Below are 22,500 nucleotides of genomic sequence, written 5' to 3'. Positions count from 1 at the left end.
GGACGGGCTCTCTCGAACTGTGCTCCGTGATAGCGTGCCAAAGAATGGCCCAGGCAAGAGGGTGTGGGCCACCTGGTGGGGGTCACGTGACCAGGATGACACCGCTAATCCCTCCAGCTTCGTGCTGACAGAGGGTTAGTCGCTTGCGCTGGCTTAACCCGTTCATTAAGGATACTCCATATAACTGGTGGTCATCCCCCCTCTCAGAATTAACAGCAGCAAATACACGTCACACACACACACACACACACACACACACACACACACACACACACACACACACCAGAAGGCGGGGCCCCGGGGGACGGTCAGATTCACACACGACAGAGCTCGTTAACCCTGGACAAAGACAGACGCTAATCCAGTTAGGAGAGAGAGAGAGAGAGAGAGAGAGAGAGAGAGAGAGAGAGAGAGAGAGAGAGAGAGAGAGAGAGAGAGAGAGAGAGAGAGAGAGAACTTTGATGATGAATATACAGACTATAGCAGAACGTCAGTGTCCCACACAGATGTGAGAGACAACACTATAGGAAGGAAGGGCCTGTCCACCATCCCGCCTCTCTCCAACTCAACTCTCTCCCTCCACCTCACCTCCTTCCATGCCTCCATCTCCCTTTCTTACACCTTCACTCCCATCCACCCTTGCTAAACCTCCCCTCTCTCCCTCCACCCATCATCTTTCTCCCTCCCCAGGCCTGCACCCCCATTCCTCACCCCTCCCCTACCTAACGACCCCCCCCCCACCTCTCCTCCCTCTCGTTCACGGTAAAAGAACAACAAACAACGGACCCTGCGGTCGGTTGCAGACCCCCAAACCACCAGAGGACCAGCGCTGAGGGGCGCCCCCATCAGAGTTGGGGGGCTCGCAGGGGCTCAACAGCCTGGCAGCGGGGAGGTACACAGGAGGATCAATGGAGGGGAGAGAGAGAGAGGGGTCCATTAGTGGGGGGAGCAGGGGCCTGTTTTACTCTGATGCAGTCAGGCCTGTTCCCCTGGGAAATGGCAGCAGTATCAGATGGTGCTAGGAGAGGACTCTCTCCTAGTGTGTGTGTGTGTGTGTGTAAGCGTCAACTTTTTATTTATACCTTCATACCTTACTGACATCTCAGTAAGGGTGTATGACTTTATTTGTGCAAAAGAATTATAACAATATAAAAAAAGCAAAAGATGAGTTGCTCATGAAGAAGTGATCTAGCATGTATGAGAATGTCTAGCCTACAACGCTGAGTGCCTTATTAGGCAATCTGCCTCCTCTGACCAGTCTGGCATAGAATAATGAATAGATATAGATCCATAGATAAGGTCCAAATCTCAACGAGTACTCTCTTGTACTTTGTTTCCACCACTGCGTTGGTATACATTTCTAAAGTCTGTTGAACCTGTATTATATAGTGTCTGTCAGTCACACCCACACCCAGCGCCACAGGCCATGCAGCTGTAGAGCCACTCATAAACTTCTACACATTGATTTGATGTTTTATCCATCGGGCCGCTTTGCAACGCGAGACATGTGTGGTTTTATTGCGTTGTAGTCTGGGTATTGTTCAGGGCAGGGCTCTTCATTACACCTATTGTGTAGAAACACTGGAGAAGGATGGCTCTGTGAGGGGAGTGCTGTGGCTGGTATACTGCGCTACACACAGGAATCACACGGGTGGTCGCGTCTTCAGATCAACGCATCAGATCATTGGAATGATCTGACTACCTTGATATGCTATCAAACAACATAAAGCGTGAGTGAGATGTGTGATTAATTATATCACCATCACATCAGCGCTATGTGCGATAGATGTCACTTCCAGTCTGATGTCTGGACGCACTGGGCGGTCATTATGGTAGAACGTAGTGATGGTGGTGGTCCGACGCAGGGAGACCCCCGGCCAGACACTAATAGTTGGTTTAGTGAAAACTCTTCTATTCTCAACAACAATGCAATGGCAAGGACTTTGCTTTGGACTATTTCATTCTATTTAATGCTTCAAAACTTGGCAACAACACCACATACAGTATAAACAAGATAAAACATGTGGTTATGGATATGTTAATAGAAAGAGAAGCACCTGTGTTTCTTACAGTATTGATTTATACCTTCGGTGTATCTAATCCCCTGGTAAACAGTAACACTGTGGTACCACCCAAGCCTAGTGTGTGTGTGTGTGTGTGTGTGTGTGTGTGTGTGTGTGTGTGTGTGTGTGTGTGTGTGTGTGTGTGTGTGTGTGTGTGTGTGGTTGTGTGTGTATGTGTGTGTGTGTGTGTGTGTGTGTGTGTGTGTGTGTGTGTGTTTGTCTGTGCTTGGGCAAAATGTGTGCATGTGTGCGCTAACAAGGTGTGTTTGTGTCTGTGTTCGTGGGCAGGGATTATCTATCTACTGTATGTCTGTTTGCGTGGGCAAGGTGTGTGTGTCTGTGTGCATTGGCACAGTGTTTGTCTTCAAATGGGCGCAAGGCTTGTGCGTCTGTGTGAGTGGGCAAGAGGGACAGTTTCAGGGGGAAACAGGAAGTAAGAGAAACAATTAATGGGGCGTTCGATTTTCAGAAGAATCTCACAAACTCAAACTAAAGGTCAAAGATAGCTGCTCTATGCAACAACAGTAGTGAAAGCTGTACTAATACACTGAATATAAACCCTTCTGTCATATTTGTGATTCAATAAGACCTCTAACGTGATTCAATAAGGCCTTCTGATACGGTACATATACATCTGCAAAATAACAGAAAATACTTTGTTATCGACTGGTATTGCAACAATGGCTAACCTGGCTAGAACTGGTATTGCTAACAAAGGCTAACCTAACTAGAACTGGTATTGCAACAAAGGCAGCTCTCTTTCCCACTTGTTGTACTGGAACTTGGTCAACCTGGGCGGGTCATTCCCAACTCGACCTCAGAGGTAAATGGAAAGAGACATGAGTAGGGGAGATGAAAAGAGAAAGATATGTTCTGTGAAGTGGTGTCATAATAAATATAATATTACTTTATGTACATATCAGGTAGGTGCATGTGTGTGTACTTTATCAACCCCAGAAGGGAAGTCACTTTATAACCATTTTCCATATATGCTTGTTGTTGTAATATCTCTGTGTTTACTGTGCAATTAGACTTGTGTCCATTCTATAGATATGGATATTGAATCTGAGACCGGGAGGGAGAAAGAGGGAGAGGAGATCGAGAGCGCAAGATAGAGGAAGAGAATAGGCTAACAGTAAGCCGAAACAAAGACAGTGATTGAGTGAGTTAGACGGTAAAAACAATGACAAAGAGAGAGAGGCAGAGAGAGAGAGGCAGAGAGAGAGGTAGAAAGAGAGAGAGAGAGAGAGAGAGAGAGAGAGAGAGAGAGAGACAGACAGACAGAGACAGACAGAGAGACGGAGAGAGGCATATAGACTGACATTTCTTTTTAAACATTGGCAATAAAAATAGATATTCTTCATGCCAGTAAAGCACTTTTTAACGATTTGAGTTGGTAGAAATTTAAGCAGATAAAGAAATAGAGAAAGAGAGATAAAGGACAGTGCAGTGAGCAGGGACCACCTAAGTCGTTTGTAACTTGACAAGCCGCCGGTTAGGAGGGGGGGTCATTGTAGTGGGCGCCATGCCAACCACAGGCTCTCTCTGTCGGGCTAAACGAGATCAGAGCAGCACAGGCCAGCTGGAGGATCAGATCAATGACACCACAGACAGAACCGACAGTAGAGAGGTAAGCACCAGGGCCAGGGAGACATCTGGGGAAAAGGGCGACTTAAGCACTTCAGAGGCCTCTGTTCCTGCTGTCCATCTGTCAGTTTCCATCCCTCTATCCGTTTCTCTCTGTCTCTCTCTCAAATCTTAATTGGTATCTACAACGCTCACTAATTCCCATTGTTTCCTCGATCGCTTTGTCTAGTTTAGAATGTTTTTCTTTATCTTTCTATCACTCTGTCTCGCAGTCTGCCTTTCTCCCACTCTCACAGTCTTTCACCCCCTCCCTTTTCCTTTCTGTCTGTCTGCCTCTCACTCTGTCTCAGTGTCACCTCCATCTCCTTCACCTCCCTCTCTCCCTCTGAGAGCCTGGCTCAGGACCAGGAACACAGGCACTCTGCATGTACCAGTACAGTGTTTCTAAGAGGATTTGCGTCCTCCTGCTTCGAAGAGAGAGAGACAGAGAGACAGAGATACAGAGCGATAGGAGAGAGCAGGTGAGAGGCACGTGCCACACACACACACACACACACACACACACACACACACACACACACACACACACACACACACACACACACACACACACACACACACACACACACACACACACACACACACACACACACACACACACACACACACACACACACACACTGATCCATGACAAGGAGACCTAGATCCCTGGTCTAGGTCCGGTTGGTAGAAACTGATCTAATAGAACATGAAGTCATGTTCCTTTACAAGTGAAGTATGCTTCCTGTACAACACTCCCCCCACCACCTCCTCCCCTACACCACCTCCATCTGCTTCACCATCTCCACCCTGACCTGCTACACCAGGGGGCAGGATGGTCCGATGGTTGGGGTCTTTGAACCCCAGCCGATGGCTCTGGGTCGGAATTTCCGGTGCCTACAGTCCAGGGCAACCACCGCGATAACCGCTATAAAAATCCATGTTTAATTTACATATCGTTTATTGACTCCTCTTTTCCAGGTCATCGGGTCAATTAGTATCTATAATGTAGAATCACATTAAGCACTGGGCTTATCAGAAGCACAGAGCCCCCCAGCGCCAAGACACAACAGAACAGCAAGTTAGCGGTTCAAACCGCTTACCCTGTGTTTGAACCGGTTTACGTGCAACTTATAAACAGATCACATTATCAACCAAGCAGCTATTCTGTGTTGTGATGACATGAAGAACTCTCTCACCTTTGAAGCCATCTCTTTAGAAACTGCCTCAAAGGCTGACTCCCAACCACATCCACCATGGCAACACCAGAACCAGGCCGGGCCGCTATGGTAACGACCATCTAGAACGCCACAGGCGTCCACACCACACCTTTTAATTACTGCTGGAGCCAAACCAATAAGAGGTAGCACCAACCCGTGAACTGGTGAGATCGTTACCCTAGCAACAGGGTGGCAAACCACGTCCTGTCCTCCCACCGGTGGAATTCAGAGCCTCTGGTTGCCCAGAGATGACCACAGCTGCAGGCGCCCGGACCGCACAACCATGTGCCGGAGCACCAGCTGCACTCGCCAACAACTGCGCCGCCGAGCCCCATATCAGGCCCGACGGACGGCCTTATCTCCCCGCTGCACGCTCCCTGGAGCTGCTGGGCCGTTGAGCCATGACAGCATAAAGGAAAGATAGCCTGGATTATCTTAAATTAGCTGTAACTTTGGTGGTTTAGGGTGAGTTTCCATGGCTGGTTGTCTAAGCAACTGCCTTTCTAAACGGAGGTTCTCTGGAATAGCGCCTCCCTACAGAATGGCTGCCTCAGGAAAGGGATGTTCCAGTAGAATATAATTGAACCCTGTTGAAAGGAACTTAAAGGAATAACCCAAACATACACAGATACTGTTTCTCAATATGAACACAAATGATTTAATACTGGCCAGGCAGACCCTCATTCTAGGAAGGCTAGTCTAATGGTCACGACTGATATTCATGACTTTAAAAGTCGCCGAGAGGGAAGGAGGCTTCATGTAACCAATGGGCAAGGAGTGCTTGACCAAACACTAATAAAATCCAGGTCGATAAGGTATACGGTTCTGTTTTGAAGGTCGAATGACAATCTAAATTCTCTGGTTAGCTGATCTTATTAAGCAGGTTTCAAAAGATGACGAATTATTCCATTCAACGTCTCATCCTTGGAATGATAGCGAGATTTTATACACAATGCTCTGTTGCAATCACATAATAGTAAGCATGTTAAGTAGTAATAATAAGCAATAGCACACTACTAAATCCCCACTGTCTTCATCAACACAGACGTATTGGAGGAAGGACTCTGCTTGTCCATCCAGCTCACAAAGGAGAGGCTTGTGATTTGAGAGGCTTCTCTTTGGGGGTTGGGGCTCCATTAGTGAGTCAGTGGTATCTAATGCCTTTGGGCGTAGGGGAAACAGAAGCCTATTAATACAACAATCTCCTCTCTCTTATGACCAGCCAGGGACCCAGGGCCAGGCTGGAGACAGACTCAGGCTTCGGGTGATACAGTCATTAAAATGTAAACAACCTTAAATATTGGCCTGTACTCTGCACTGGGAGGGCACACAGGTCAAGGTCGCTGACATTAATGTCACACAAACTGAGACCTGTTAGAGACAACAGCACATTGCTACTGTCTCTGCTAACTGGGCTGCGTAACTTCATACAGCACTTTACTAGCCTTGACGAAGGCCAATCACAACACTTCATCTGTTACAAATCATACCCGCCCAAACACTGGCAGCAGCCAATCAGGCAAGGTCGACCACCAGATGGTCAGGGGCTGTTAGCCACTCTCTCAAGGACACCTGGACGTCGCTTTGAGGAGCTGATCTCAGACCTGTGATCCCATCTGACACTCCCCCATCTAATACAATATTAATAGTCTCATACCATATTCTTGTAGAGCTTTATGTTACGTAGTTTCAAAGCACTCATATCGTCGTGCCTTCAAGGTGTTTTATCGTAATAGATTTGTTTTGTGCTGACACTCCAACATCTTTCTTAATGGTTGTTTTAACCAGCTGGAGGCCATATTCGCTGGTAAAAACAAGTATAATAGAAGCTAACCCACCGCAAAAAACACGGAGAAATCCTTTGGCTTGGGTTTCCTTTACAAATATAGGAAAATATTTTGGGTTAGAGAATTTGCTTCAAATAATTTCTATGAAATCGTCTCTAAAAAGTGTTATTGTCTCCCGACTTTTGTGAACGGGGATTTGGCTATTGATGCCCTGGAAATGTAATTTAGCGCAATTGCATTAGCCAAGGCTCTAACTCACCCTCCCATCTTAACTCAACATAGTGAGTCAGCCTTTCTCCCTTGGCTGGACAGGGGATGGGGAGGGATCAGAGGGTGGGGGTGGTGGACAGGCTGTAAGCCCCACCAGTGACGAGTATTCTGGAGAGCACCCAAGCACCCAAGTGGCTGAGCCTAAGGTGCTTGTATTAATCGCCCTGGGATACGGCTCACAACAAAGAATGACACCGATATCTCACAGCAGACAATGTGTATTAATACCGGCCTGCCCACGACCACCAGCACCCCGTGGTCTCCTACCCAGTGTCCGCCGCGCCCTGAAAGGCAAACAGTGAAACAGTAGGGGGAGTTTTGGGAGAAGGCTACCTGCGTGAGTGGGGTTAGGGTTAGCAGAGATTTGGACCGCGGCCGGCTCCTTCTCTATTGTTTCGGCTGCAGAGGGGAGGACCATACCCGCTACTACGCACACTACCGGGCAGGCAGGCCAGAAAGGAGCGGCATTATTTACGAGTCCCCGGCCCCATTAGCTAATCACAGCCCGGTATGAATCACTGGATACCACGACTTCCAGCGTTAAGACATTAGCGTGTTAATCAAACCGGCTGGTTTCATGGACGCACCCCCGCCGCCTACATATATTATACCCTGGATGTTTTTTTTTTACACACATAGACAGGAGTCAGCCTACAGAGTCGGAACATGAGGAGGGGTTTACCGGCGTTATTATCACCGAACCACCCGGGCGAACGATGGACCAGTTATCGGCTCAGAGAACAATGGGCGTCCGCCTCAGAGGATGGCTCGGCGGATAGGAAAAGTTAAGGGACTGATGGGGGATAAGGTGATAGAAAATATCACGGTTGAGTAGATAAACAAGGTATTTCCTAATAAAAACTAAGGGGGGAACGTTTCGGTGGTTCAGCGACAACCCCGCGTCCACATCGCGGTGACAACGGGGTCCTCAACCGGCCGCCACCGCCCCTCCAGCCCGGCGGGGTGGCGGAGGAGCCAGTGGAGGCTGGGGGTCCAGAGCCACGTCTCCTGGTCCGAACCAGGCGGTGACACGTGTCGGTAGACCGTTAAACACACCCCAGTTCACTTTTAACGCCGATATTCATTCATGCCATCTCACACCTCCGGTCCCTTAACCGTTTTATTCGGTGGAAAAAACGTTGGTGACGGTTAGGCGGTAACTCGCACCACACGACGACGCGAAAAACGGGTTATTCCAAACAAACATTTCAGAATACATATGCTACATTTAAATGATATTAACCAGGAGATAATCTCGACACATCCTGAGCCAGCTAGCCAGGACTCAGGAACTCACTCCGCCTTACCGATGCCGTGCGGGGAGCTCTCAGAGCCGGTCCAGCCTCGCCCAGTTCGCCCGGTGTCCCTCGGAAACGAAGCGGCCTCACAGGGCGACGAAACGGGCCGGAAACACACGAACCGAACCGGGTCAGTGGGAAACTTCGGGGGTCCACAACCGCCGTGATTTCCTTCTTCAAAGAAAGAAAGGACCGGCGTTTAGCAGTCCACACACACACACACACACTGTGCAGACCGGCGGACCGAGGAGAGGACTGTACCACTACGGAGGCGCGCCGCGGTGGAACTCAAAGGGATGAGAAAGCGCGAGCTGCCAAGGAGCTCCGGGCCCAGCCAATCACCTGCCAAGGAGCTCCGGGCTCGGCCTATCACCGGCCAGCCTGGGGTTTATTCAAATCAGGGATGATGTCACCTCTTGCAAGTCACCCTACTTTTCTCCCCCTGAGTTCACAATGTGTCGTATCCCCCCTTTCTCCTTCCAGCCCCCAATACTCTCTCTATATTGTATTGTGTCGTGCACGCCCCTATACACCCCCTTTAACGCGTGACCGCGCATCCCGCAGCACGCATTCATCTCTTTAAGGAGCCGTGGGAGAGATGAATGCGTGTTGCTGCTTACTCACGCCACCATTCATAGGAGTGCACGCATTATGGGATGGGGTGTCCCACATGTGGAGGGGTTCCCATGGAGACCGTGGGATGGTCATTTTGGTGTCACTACCGGGTCCACACACGTTTAAACCCGGGATCAACACATGGAAAACCTGTTGATAGAAAGAGCTATATTTCTTAAGAGTATTAATGCATTCCTATATATCTAAAGGCCCAGTGGTTTTCCCATCGTATAGTTTCATTCTAAACCGTAACTTCGCTTTAATAGGATTTAATAGGACAGATTTAATTGAATATTCCTGTTTTTGACTTGCTTCCAATGATCGGCGTTTACAAATCCTGGAGCATTGAGCGAGGATGCACCTGCTGCTGCGAGGTCTGAATAGAGAGAGATTGAGAATCCGACAGAGCCAGATCCACGACACACATCGCCCCAGTTATATAAATCATAAATAAATAAAGAGACCCACTTTATACCGGGTTGGACTATCTGAGGCAGAACCAGGGGGTTTTGAGCAGGGGGCGTTCACCGCTTTGTCTCCGCTTCGCGCTCCTCTCTATTGAACAGTTAGACTGTCTGGGTGGCCGTTCTGACTGTCGGTCTGCCTGACTGTCGGTCTGCTCGTCTGCCTGCCTGCCTGTCTGCCGTGGTGCTGGAGCCCTTTAGCCGGCGGCCTGTCTGTCTGTCGTTCAGCTCGCCTGCCTGTCTGTCGTCTGTCTGTCCGTCTGCCTGTCTGCCGTGCTGCTGGAGCCCTGCAGCCGGCGGCTGTCTGCACGAGGCGGGCCTTTTGTTCGGCTCTGTTCCGTTCCTTTGTGGAGAATCGGTGGTCGGTCCAACTCGTGTCGCGGGCAGAAGTCTGCTCCAGGCACGGGCTCTGCTCTGAGGCAGCTCAGCGTGGTCCCGACCATGCAGCAGCCGCTTAACGGAGGAACTGGACGGTCTGGGGGGGCAGGGTTCTGTTTACTAAACAGTGATGCATCAACACCTCACTCTCATACACACACGCACACACACACACACACACACACACACACACACACACACACACACACACACACACACACACACACACACACACACACACACACACACACACACACACACACACACACACACACACACACACACACACACAAAGATGGAGTAAATAGATAGAAAGAGATAGATTATAGAATATTCTTATTTTCTATTTTTTCTACACAATTACAGACAGATTGATGTCCGCATGTTGGTGTGAGGAGGATATGGAGTTTGGAGCTGGTACGTGTTTATATGTTCATGAGTCATATTAATGTTGGTATGTTTGTTAAAATCATAGAAGGGGGATGAGGAGAGAGAGAGGAGGAGAGAGAAGAGGAGGGAGGCAGGCAGAGAAAGACAGAACCATTAGGGGGAGAGGGAGACAGGACGGGAGAGAAAGAGAGGAAGAGAGAGAAGAGGAGGGAGGCAGGGAGAGAGAGACACACAGAGGAGGAGGTAAGAGATAAAGGGAGGGAGGCAGGGAGAGAAAGACAAACAGGAGGGAGAGGGAGACAGGAAGGGAGAGAAAGAGATGGGGAGGGAGAGGTGAATACAGAGAGAGACCGAGAGAAGGGGAGGGAGAGAGGAGGTGTGTGTACACTGCTGTCGGAGGTCCTGGCATGGTCCATCACAAGCACCACAAAGAAAGGAAGTGTTTTTGTTCTACAGGAAGGGGTGTGGCGGTGCACCCACCAAACAGCCCCCCCCACACCAGACCCAGCACCCAGCCTGGCTCCCAATCTAGAACAGCACCAGTCTATACCAATACCACCTCTCTCTCTGTCTCTCTCTCTTTCTCTCTCTCTCTCTCTCTCTCTCTCTCTCTCTCTCTCTCTCTCTCTCTCTCTCTCTCTCTCTCTCTCTCTCTCTCTCTCTCCATCCACCTCACTCTCTCTCTGTCTCTCCATCTGTCTCACCCTCTCTCTCTCTCTCTCTCTCTCTCTCTCTCTCTCTCTCTCTCTCTCTCTCTCTCTCTCTCTCTCTCTCTCTCTCTCTCTCTCTCTCTCTCTCTCTCTCTATCCACATCTCTGTCGCTCCACCCAGCTGTCTTCCTCTTTCTCACCAAATTAATCTGAAACATTGCCAAAGCAGTTCAGAAATGCAACAAAGGAAAAGTAACAAAGATGGTTCTTCAAAAAGGTAAAAAGTGATTGATTATCAGTCAAGTACTGTGCAGAACACGAGGTCACGGGTACGGAGTGTATCTAAGTATAGCTGGGAACTGGGCCACTGAGCCTCTCGCCGAGGGCGTCTCTCTCTCTGCCTCTGTACCATGGTGACTGGTCCTGCAGGCAGACCAGTACTGCTCTCTCTCTCTCTCTCTCTCTGTCTCTCTCTCTGTCTGTTTCAAAGTCACCTCATTCCCCAACAACATGTACCCAGACAAAGAGAGAGAGATAGACCGACACCGAAGTCGAGGGAAGCGGCAGAGAGAAAGAGAGAGAGAGAGGCAGTGAGAGAGACAGAGGGAGAGCGAGAGCGAGAGCGAGTGAGGTAGAGAGAGGCAGAGACACGCCCATCACCCCCCACTGACGCCATCTTCTGCAGAAATGCTCGCCACGTGTTTAATATTTCCAGTTTGACTCTGATCACAGAGTTGTGGTGACCTCCCACATGGGGCGCAGCCAGGGACTGGGGAGCTCGTACAGGTTAACAGTATACAAAGTCTGCACAAATACACAAACGCACACAGATACACACACACATATACACACAGTGGTACACACACTACAGCCACACCCACCAGCCAGTATCATTTGATTCCCTTACTGTTGAACCATATAATCTTGAGATAAGGATTAAAGATTTTGGAGAAGCTAGACTATTCTAGAGGTATCCTAGAAGATACACAACGACTTTATGTTCAAATCAGATCACTTTTACCTCATCTCATTGGAGCCCGTCATGCATATGTGTTTGTTAATACATCACAGGCTATCCTTATATTAAATATACTATACTATACTATACTATACTATACTACTATACTATACTATACTATATACATAGGCTATTTACTAAAATACAGAGGCTTTTACCTACATTTAGGTAAAAACATTACCTACCTAGGGGTTTACAGTAAAATATACAGGCTATTCATGTACAGCCTGTTTAGGCTTTTTTCCATACATTTCACAGAATCTGACATATACGTTTCATCTTGAGGGACCGGGAGCAGGACTGGGCCCTGAGGATGCATGTCCAGGCCGGTCACTCCCTGTCTGTCAGACGTAATCAGCTGAATAATGGATGCTGTTATTGGACGGCGTTCATCTCCACTTCACTAAGAGCACAAGCTCTCTCCCTGTCTCTCTACTTGCCTCTCTCTCCCTGTCTCTCCATCCCCCCTCCCCAGCCACACTCTCGCCCTCTCTCTCTCTCTCTCTCTCTCTCTCTCTCTCTCTCTCTCTCGCCAACCCCCCCCCCCCCCCCCCCCCCCCCTCCACAGCTATCTCCCCCCGCCCCGCCTCCCCAGCCTCTCTCTCTCTCTCTCTCCTCTTGCTAAGCCATTCGGGTTTTGCATCTTCATCAGTTACTCTTTGCTTTCGTGTTCCTCTCCACCTCCACTTATCCACGAGGTGAGGACGCGTGGTGCGTGCTGATAATGGCGGGCGGGGCAGCGCCGACATTTTACTTGCTAAGCATTATTCCTTCCGTTTTAATTTATTTTGTTTATCTTTTCTTTATGCAACACTCCACCTATCCTCCATCCCTCCCATCCTCTCCTCGTCTCCTCTAAAATGCAGTGTTTTCAGCCTGCCCTCCCTTCGGTATTGCATCTCAGCTGCTGTATTGACTATGTGGTTCCTCAGAGGACGTCCGGCTGAAGGTCTGACCCGGCTCTCCTTTGCCCTCTAGCGGCACTACGGGAGCACCGCAGCGTTCCGGGCATATTATACAATGTACTAACTGGAAACCCACAGATATCTTCAGGATGGTTAAACGATCTATTGTGATCTCTTGAGTGGATGATAATGAGTTTGTCGCTGAGGGTCGAGTAGACAAGAATAAACACTCTCACCTGAGTTCAGTTCATACATGTTTTTGAATTTATTACAACCATTCATTGTTATATGCAAAGCAGTGGTTTTTTTGGAACTATATATAAATAGGCCTACACATTACCCAGCATTTAGTCCTGCATATTGTGCCAGTGAGGCAAAAATAACAACATTATTTAATAAAAATCATAAAAAAAGGATGTGTTTTCAAGGTAAAAGCTGCATTACCTTCCTATACTTAGTTTAATGGTAGTACATTCATAAATACTGACAGAGCATTTAATTAATACTTCAAGTAAAACGGTATACATATAATTAAAATTAAACTGAAGAGTTAACATTTAAAGCTGGTGTAAAGATTTGAGAGCTGTAAACTTTAAGAGAGAGCAAGAAGAGGAAAAACATTTAGCCGCCATTGTGAAGTGTAGATTACCACACCTGTTATTGACGTGCACGATGGATTCCCTGAACTAATCAGGGAAGAGATGCCCTGATTGGTAAAAAAAACAACTTTAAAATCTTAAAACAAATCTCAAACAAGGACAGATGCCTCAGAACAGTTATTAACATTGCATTTAACTCACTAATAGCTAAGACTAGATAGAAGCTTTAAATTCCCTATTGATATTTTGCAAAACATTTCAGAAGAAAAAAAAGCACATAATGTCAAGAGTACCTTGTATTCCAGAGTGATTTATTTTTTCACCATTAAGAACAAACAAGCAGCTGTCCTCACAACTTGGCTTCAATGCGAAATCAACAGTCACCAAAATAAAATGCATAAATACATAAATATTAATACTCATCATCATATTGAAGGAAAACTCCAGCCTTAAACACTCTGACATTGTTATTAAACAGCTGTCATATTCATTCCATGGAAGGTTATCCAGGTTTGTGTCAAATTGTACTTCTGTTGTTATCGGCGTGGTGACATACATCCTGTCCTTCTCTGCTCCAGTGAACCCATTTCTTACATTACCCAGAATGCCACACTATGCCTTCTCAACATGAGGAGGTGACATTCTGTAAATTGTACGTTTGTATATTCAGTAAAATTAATCAAATGTATTTTGTATTATTAATTCTGAGAGCTAGCTAGACATTCAGCAGGGTGCTATGATACCATAAGGCCCACGGGCGACCAGGCCTTCCCTCCTCCCTCCTGATGAGAGTCTCAGCTGGGACCGCCGGTTTGGCCTACAGCATGGCTGTAGGGGAGTTTGGCGCATGGCTAGCTTTAGCTTAGCCAGTGGTGTATTCTGCCACACACAAGCATCAGTTTGCATCAGCATCAGTTGCCACACACTGGCTCAGCTAAAACTAGCCGCTGTTAAGCCTAGATGTAGGCCAGGCTAAACTGAACGCCAGTTTGAGATTGAGAAAACTCTCCCAAACCGCCAAACTACACTAAACAGTAAAATACGACCTTTGTTTCCTATTCATCCCCAATATACACATCATAACAATATCAAAGTGTTTTAGCCTTGACTATTCCTTTAATGGAATTCTTCAAGGTCTTTTCCTTCAGTTTTCCAGAAGGAATGTGTGCAAACTTGTGCTGCGGTGGGAACCCAGAGCTAGGAGTGCATTAGCGTGAGCGTTTAGCCTCCCTGTTCTCATTACCGGGGGGGGGGGGACTCAATATTAATGAAGACTTAGTGGGGGACCTCCTCTCACCCCATCCCCCCGGCCCCCCGGAGGACAGGAACACAGCAGACATCAAATATGCATATCCCAGCTATGCATATTTCATAATGTATAAATGCGTGTGTCTGTGTGCGTGCGTGTGTATGTGTGTGTGTGTGTGTTAACGTACGTAATGTAATGTATTTACACCAATAAATATCAATATGCGACAGTTACCGAGGCAACCACATGGAGGGATGGATAAAAACCGACTCATCTGTAATTTCAAAATAAATATATTAAAATAACGGGATTCAAATGTAAACTAAGAAACTCTGAGGCCGAACGGTCGTCTGGTAGAGCCTGAAGGAGACTTATGGAGAGACTCTCCGAGCGTCTTCGAGCCCCTCAGCAGACCGGCCGGGGTCTCTGAAGGAGTTAAAAATGTAAGTGTTGTAACCTTGGTAACCACGGGGAGTTTGGCGCAAGGTCAGCCCGATCGCCATGGAGACAGGATGGTTCCCGCTCTGCGTCTGGGAGGGGAAGAGCGATGTTGAGGACGAAGAAGAAGATGATGATGATGAGATGATGATTTACATGAGGGTCGATTTATCCCCACGCACACCAGCACATCTGCACGCAGTCTCTCCACATTCTTCCCAAACGATACAAACTAACATGTTGTAGTTTATACAGCTCAAACATTCAGCATATACTGTAGGTCAAAGTGCTGCTGCATTACGGGCAACATGTGCCTCATCATAACCATACATCATGTTATAAATGAGATGTTTTTTGCAGCCCTACTTTCTCTCTCTCTCTCTCTCTCTCTCTCCGTCCCTCTCGCTACTTCTCGTCAACCCCGCCTCTTCCCCACATCTCCACCTCCTCCTTACTACCCCCCACCTCCTCCTCCTCCACCCCCTCACCTTACGCCCCCAGGTCATCCTCATCCTCCCCCTCCTCCTCTTCCCCCTCCTCTAAAGCCCCGTCCTCCTTCTCCTCCCCTTCACCTCACTCCTCGACCCCCTCCCGCCCACCTCCACCAACCCCTCCTCCTCCACACTACCCCCAACCCCTCCTCCTCCTCCTCCAACTCCTCCTCCCCTTCACCTCACTCCCCCATCCCAATTCCTGCCTGCCTCCACCTCCTCCTCCCCCTTACTCCCTCTTCCTAACTCTCCTCCTCCTCCCCCTTACTCCCCCTCCCTAACTCTCCCTCACCTCCCCCCTCACCTCCTCCTCCTCCTCCTCCCCCTCCCTAACTCTCCCCTTCACCTCCTCCTCCTCCTCAGTCGCAGCAGCAGAGGAAGGAGCACGACGATCCTTCCGGTTCGTGGAAGTTTCCAGAGGTGGGCGTGTCCGCGCACGCCGCGATGAAGTCCCGCAGCTCGCTCACTAGCACCTGCTCCTGGGTCTGTGCCTGTAGCCACACACACACACACACACACACACGCACGCACACACGCACGCACACACATGCAGACAAAAAGAGACACCACACACACACAAACACATAATGACTGAAACAAATAATAGTAATTATGATCCAAAATGATGATTAATATAAAACAAACTTTTATTTTCAATACTGAGAATGAATCTGATCGGACTCAACCTATCACCACACATAGACCGTTGACCTATGACCCCCAGACCCTAGACCGCTGCCCTGTGACCCCCAGCCTACCATGATAGTGTCGTAGGCTCCGGTGATCAGGGCGATGAAGAGCGACAGCACCATGTAGATGAAGAGGGAGATGAAGGAGTAGAGGTAGACCTGGCTGAACACCCACACCAGCGTGCTGCTGCGCTCCATCTCCGAGAACGTCACGAACATGTCGTCGCCGTTGATCAGCGAGAAGAGACACTCCGACACCATGGACAAGGAGCGGAACTACAGACACACGCAGGCACACACACACACACACACACACACACACACACACACACACACACACACACACACACACACACACACACACACACACACACACACACACACACACACACACACACACACACACACGCACGCAGGCACACACACGTGTACACGCATACAAAGACACACACAAACACACAAAGACTCACAAAAAGACGCACACACACACACACACACATACACACACAAACACACACACAATTACTGAACAATTATAGCATTCACTGGGTCAAACACAGCAACATGAGCAATAGAAACCGTTTCCATGGGAGACAGGAGACCCAACAGCGATGGTAATTTCCTGAGCGACTCAATGAGAAACAAACATTACACATGCAGAATAACCGTAATCTCAGCATAACCTTCAAACCGTGCATTATTAATAATCACATAAGTGCAGGGGTTTGTATGGAGTGAAGGGTAGAGATTGGAAGTATGGGAGGTTTGGACATTAGAGAGATAGATGGCTCTGTTGTGCGCTTGGTTCATAGTCTGACATTTAATTCTGCCTGGTTTGACATTTAACAGGTCTAAACTTCGTCATGATGTCCTTTAGGCTTTTTGAAGACGTTTTTTTTTCATATTTAGATTTGGTTTTCTATATTTATTTGAAAGGGAGTTTCCATCCTAGATAACATTCTATCCACTTTCAACAGAAGGACTTTCTAGTATTTGCACCTTAGTGTGTGTGTGTGTGTGTGTGTGTGTGTGTGTGTGTGTGTGTGTGTGTGTGTGTGTGTGTGTGTGTGTGTGTGTGTGTGTGTGTGTGATCGCCTAAAAAAAATCGAAAACAAAAGGATAAAAGACAAATAAAAACAAAGGCAGGCTCAAATGAAATCTGGAAAAGATCTCTGATAAAAGTGGGTTTTGAGGAGAGATTTAAAAATGGGCAGTGACTCAGTCAACTTAATTTCCTCAGGCAAGTCGTTCCAGAGCTTCGGTGCCTGTATGGAGAAAGCTCTGTCCCCTTTAGTTTTGAGCCTGGACACTGGGAGGACCAGCAGTCTACTGCCTGAGGACCTCCGACTACGAGACGACACATAGGGGACTAAAAGCTCTGAGGTATAAGTTGGGGCCAAGTCATGTAGAGCCTTAAAAGTAATCAATAAAATCTTAAAATCAATCCTAAAACAAACGGGAAGCCAGTGTAGAGACGCTAGAACAGGTTTGATATGGCCATATTTTCTAGATCTTGTTAAAAGCCTGCCAGCTGAGTTTGGAACAGTCTGTAGCCGTTTGAGTGTTTTCTGGTTCAAGCAGGTAAAAAGGCTGTTACAATAATCAAGTCACGAGGAGATGAATATTAGTAGTGTGTGTGTACCTTGGTTTGGTAGTGTAGGTGTGTTTGTGTACCGTGGTGTGTAGTAGTGTATGTGTACCTTGGTGTGGTAGTGTGTAGTAGTCTGTAGTAGTGTGTGTACCTTGGTGTGGTATTGTTTAGTAGTCTGTAGTAGTGTCTGTACCTCGGTGTGGTAATGTGTAGTAGTCTGGAGTAGTGTGTGTGTACCTTGGTGTGGTAGTGTGTGTAGTAGTGTAGCAGTGTGTGTACCTTGGTGTGATAGGGCCCCAGGACGATCCAGCCACAGAAGCAGTAGCCCAGGTAGATGGCGGCGGCGCAGCAGCAGAACCGGATGACGTTGGGGAACGCCGCTCGGAGCGTCACGATCAGGATCTGAGGGGGAGGGAGGAGGGAGGGAGGAGGAGGGAGGCGGAGGGGAGGAGGGAGGAGGGGGGTGGAGGAGGGAGGGTAGGAGGGGGAGGGAGAAGGGAGGGAGGAGGGAGGAGGGAGGGGGGAGGGGGGAGGGAGGAGGGGGAGGGAGGTGGGAGGGAGGAGGAAGGAGCGGGAGGGGAGGAGGGAGGGGGGAGGGAGGAGGGAGGGAAGGGACAGTAGGGAGGGGAAGAGGGGAGGGAGGAAAGAAGGAAGGAAGTAAGTGAATGAAGGGAAGATAAAGAAGGGAATAAATACGATTTGTTTAGCATTTATTTCCGTTTGTTAGCATATGTTACCTTCTGGTAACGTGGGTTAGCATGTCACATCATGTTCTCGTGTAAATTAGAGTGTGACAGCTCGTGTTAGCATATATCAACGGAAAGAGCGTCATTAGCGTGTGCTAGCATGTATGAGGGCGTGAGATGGCTCATGCTAGGCTGTGTGTTAGCATGTTTCAGGCTACGTGTCCTAGCGTGTGTGTACTAGCGTGTGCGCTGGTCTTTCTGTGGACTCACGTTGTACTTCTGGAAGAAACTGAGGTAGCGGATGACGCCGACCCACACCAACAGGGTGGAGGTGCCCAGCAGGATGCCACACACGTCGTACGACGAGATGCTCTGTGGAGACAACACACACGTTGCTACAGAGACCGGGCTGAGGGAATGGACTGCATCTATACAGCGCTGTTCTGACCAGTGGCCACTCAAAGCGCTTTACAATAATGCCTAACATTCACCCATGCATGCACACATTAACACAGTCGACACTCGCTAGGAGGAGCCGGGGATCGAACTAGCACCCTTTCGGTTGCCAGCCCACCCGCTCTACCTCCTGTGTTTCCGTGTCGCCGGCTGACCTTGGACTCGATGGCGATCTTGATGAAGCTGCCGGTGATGGTGAAGAGGTCGCTGACGATGAGGAGGAGGTACCAGCCGTTGATGAACTCCATCCTGTCCCCCCAGCTCGCCCGCCGGCCCGTCCGCCGCTGCACAAACCCCACGTACTCCTGGGGGCCGAAACAAGCACACCCCGTGAGGTGGACCCCTCGACGCCGTGGACTCTGGTCCAGAGGGGAGGAGGGCGGTGGGGGGGTCTTACAGACGCTTTTATCCGAGGTGACTTACAATAAGTCCATTTATCAGGAGAAGAGAAACAACAATATACCGCTGTAGGTACAGTAAGGTTGTTCATAGAACCAAGTGCCAAGCACTAAATATCGCTACGTTAGCCAATTCCCCGTATACAGAGATAGCTAGCATAAGGTGCTACCCGGTGCTAGGTACTATTGTTAAGTGCCAGGACGTACAACATACGATAAGTGAGTAAGTAAGAGGGCATTAGGGAGGTAAGGGGGGGAGTGTCCAGAGTATTTTGCGGGAGCTAGTGAGCGACTCTGCGGTCCAGACGTCTTACGTGCTGCAGGAAGACCCCCCTCAGGATGGAGCGACCACACAGCACCAGGGACAGCAGACACACCACCGCCACCAGGACGTCAAACACCTCCCGGGCATAGCTGTCCGCTGAGGAGAGGAGGAGACCGGGGAGCAGGGGAGAGAGGTGGAGAGAAGGGGAGAGGAGGAGAGGAGGAGAGGAAGGAGAGAAGGGGAGAGGAAGGAGAGGAGGAGAGGAAGGAGAGAAGGGGAGAGAGGTGGAGAGAAGGGGAGAGGAGGAGAGGAGGAGAGAGGAAGGAGAGAAGGGGAGAGGAAGGAGAGAAGGGGAAAGGAGAGATGAGAAGCATGTAGGGGAGGAGAGGAGAGAAGGGGAAAGGAGAGAAGAGAAGCGTATAGGGGAGGAGAGGAGAGAAGGGGAGAGAAGGTGAGAGAAAAGGATAAGCGGTTCAGAGAGGGTGAGCACCAAGGCCATTGTAATTGATTCGTCACAGCCCGCTGGTCAGCAGGGGGTCTCTCATCGCTCACCGTGTCCCGAGACGTTGGGGTCCCGGCACTCAGTGATGGAGGCTCGGTTCTGGAGGCTGACCTTCACCCGCCCACTGTGAGCTTTGTTGTCCAGGAGGATCTGAACACACACACACACACACACACACACACACACACACACACACACACACACACACACACACACACACACACACACACACACACACACACACACACACACACACACACACACACACACACACACACACACACCACACAGACTCACAAACACATGCACAAACAAGCACAAACACACACACACACACACACACACGCACACGCACACGCACACACACCATTTCTTAGAAAAATGCGAGCACATATCACAGAACACGGTACCCTCCTGGGAGGTTTCGGCCTCCTGCAGGGAAACAGGATCTCATGTGAACAGCGTGACAGGAATCACATGAGGGCCAGCAGAGATTTATTACTGCAGGGCTTCAGTGTCCGTCTTACATACATCTTCAACTCTCCGTCTGCATCACAATGAGGAGGAGAGGAGAGGAGAGAGGAGAGAGGAGAGGAGGAGAGTAGAGGAGAGGAGGAGAGGGGAGAGAAGAGGGGGAGAGGAGAGAGGAGAGAGGAGAGGAGGAGAGTAGAGGAGAGGAGGAGAGGGGAGAGAAGAGGGGGAGAGGAGAAGTGGATCAGACTGCAGGGAGGAGGAGGGGGGGACATGAGCTGAAGATAAGAGAACAAGGAGAGGAGAATAGGAGGGTTGGAGGAGGAGAGAAGGAGAGGAGGAGAGAAGGATGCTCACTGTGATGTAGAACGTGTAGCAGTCTGGGATCTCGTTGTTTATTATGGTCTGGATGTTGATGGCCTTCAGCTGGAAGTCTATGGTGACGTTGATCAGCCTGAGGACCAATCAGAACAGAGAAGAGTTATAGTAGAATTCTTAGAATTCTAAATATGTGTCCAAAATATACAAGAACAAAATCTTTTATAATGATACGATTAAAAGTGAAGAAGGAAGGAATGCGTCTGACAAGTTTATTCCATGTAGTAGTACTATATATATTAAGTTAACACTACTTTAAGTACGATTTATTTGTAGTGATTCATTCACGTAGTTTTACTCTGTGTGGCCCATGAACCCCCAGTGGTTTTCCTTTTCGGCCCCCTTGTTAAGGAGGTTGAATAGCCCTGCTCTAGGGTCTATAGCATATAACCGCATTGCCTGATTACAGTTTGATTCATTTTTCACAATTTACCAGCTCTCGTTTTGAAGACCGAATCACCGCGCCATTCGTTTCAATGGGAATCGCTACGGCCTATACTTTCAACATAAAGTGTACATATTTATAATTTGAAATTCGTCCCAGCCTTTGTACCACAGATACTATAGGGTCTATAGCATATAACCGTGTTTTCTGATTACAGTTTAATGCATTTTTCCCAATTAAACAGCTCTCGTTTTGAAGGCTGGACAGACAATTTGACTGAAACTACTTAGCAGGTGTCCGTATATCAGGGGTTAATGCACACCCTGCAGCCAATTAGAATCGAGTATTCCCCCAGACCGTGGTATAATGATTGGTAACGTATGTTAGAGTGTATAAGGGAGGTTGCCTGACTTGTGGATCTTGAGGGTGAAGTTCTTGTAGTCCTGGTTCCCCTGAGGGGAGCCTGGTGAGGGCGGGTCCAGTCCGATACACTCTGAAAAGAGCGATTGGTTTACACTGAATCTGCTGTTCTTCACGATGTTCTCAGTGAGCATGAGCCCCACAGAGCAGACACTCCTACGCAGTAACAACAGTTATTATATTATGTCATCACCGTCATCATTGTCTAGAAGTACTCTGCGCGACAGACTCCCTGACCTATCAAACTGCCGAGGAGGAAGAGGAGGTGAGGGAGGAGGAAGAGGAGGAGAGGGAGGTGGAGGAGGAGGAGAAGAGGGAGGAGGAAGAGGAGGGGGGGATAAGGAGGAGGAAGAGAGGGAGGAAGCAGAGGAGAACGAGAGGGAAGAAGAGGAGAAGGAGGAGGAGGAGGAGGAAGAGGGGAAGAGGGAGGATGAGGAAGAGGGAGGATGAGGAAGAGAGGGAAGAGAAGGATGAGGAAGAGGAGGAAGAGGAGGACGAGGAGGAGGACGAGGACGAGGAGGAGGACGAGGAGGAGGTGTTTCTGTCGTACCGGTGGCCACGCGGGGGTCGATGTCAAAGGTGTCGTTGGCGGGCTCGATGCTGCCCCGGAGGAAGAAGCGCTGACAGAGGGACAGAGCGCTGCCGTTGACGCCCGTCCCCGGGACGTAGGCGTAGCGCCCCAGGGAGGTCTGGGGGAGCAGCAGGTACTGGAGCACACACACACACACACACACACACACACACACACACACACACACACACACACACACACACACACACACACACACACACACACAC

At 49.0% G+C, this 22,500-nt stretch overlaps 2 protein-coding genes across 2 annotated transcripts in view; both read right to left on the bottom strand.

The window, feature by feature from the left end:
- prr36b (proline rich 36b) overlaps nucleotides 1–8,534 on the bottom strand; it is a 39,295-nt gene extending 30,761 nt beyond the window's left edge. Inside the window, exon 1 of the mRNA XM_056604785.1 lies at nucleotides 8,274–8,534. The gene's annotated coding sequence lies outside the window, so the exon portion shown is untranslated. The remainder of the gene's footprint in view (nucleotides 1–8,273) is intronic.
- Nucleotides 8,535–12,945: 4,411 nt separating this feature from the next.
- The window catches only part of LOC130397049 (mucolipin-1-like), an 11,456-nt gene continuing 1,901 nt past the window's right edge, over nucleotides 12,946–22,500 (bottom strand). Inside the window, exons 4-14 of the mRNA XM_056604823.1 lie at nucleotides 22,253–22,409; nucleotides 21,694–21,775; nucleotides 20,877–20,973; nucleotides 20,099–20,198; nucleotides 19,596–19,702; nucleotides 19,039–19,188; nucleotides 18,698–18,799; nucleotides 18,021–18,143; nucleotides 16,220–16,426; nucleotides 15,808–15,952; nucleotides 12,946–15,062 (exon numbers count right to left, since the gene is read on the bottom strand). Of these exons, the coding sequence (XP_056460798.1) occupies nucleotides 15,821–15,952; nucleotides 16,220–16,426; nucleotides 18,021–18,143; nucleotides 18,698–18,799; nucleotides 19,039–19,188; nucleotides 19,596–19,702; nucleotides 20,099–20,198; nucleotides 20,877–20,973; nucleotides 21,694–21,775; nucleotides 22,253–22,409 (1,257 nt within the window). The 3' untranslated portion in view covers nucleotides 12,946–15,062; nucleotides 15,808–15,820. The remainder of the gene's footprint in view (nucleotides 15,063–15,807; nucleotides 15,953–16,219; nucleotides 16,427–18,020; nucleotides 18,144–18,697; nucleotides 18,800–19,038; nucleotides 19,189–19,595; nucleotides 19,703–20,098; nucleotides 20,199–20,876; nucleotides 20,974–21,693; nucleotides 21,776–22,252; nucleotides 22,410–22,500) is intronic.

Source organism: Gadus chalcogrammus, chromosome 2 (genome assembly GCF_026213295.1).
Source record: "Gadus chalcogrammus isolate NIFS_2021 chromosome 2, NIFS_Gcha_1.0, whole genome shotgun sequence".
Classification (NCBI taxonomy): Eukaryota; Metazoa; Chordata; class Actinopteri; order Gadiformes; family Gadidae; genus Gadus; species Gadus chalcogrammus.
The sequence above is the reverse complement of the archived record's forward strand: the minus strand, read 5'-3'. Positions and strand labels throughout refer to the sequence as shown.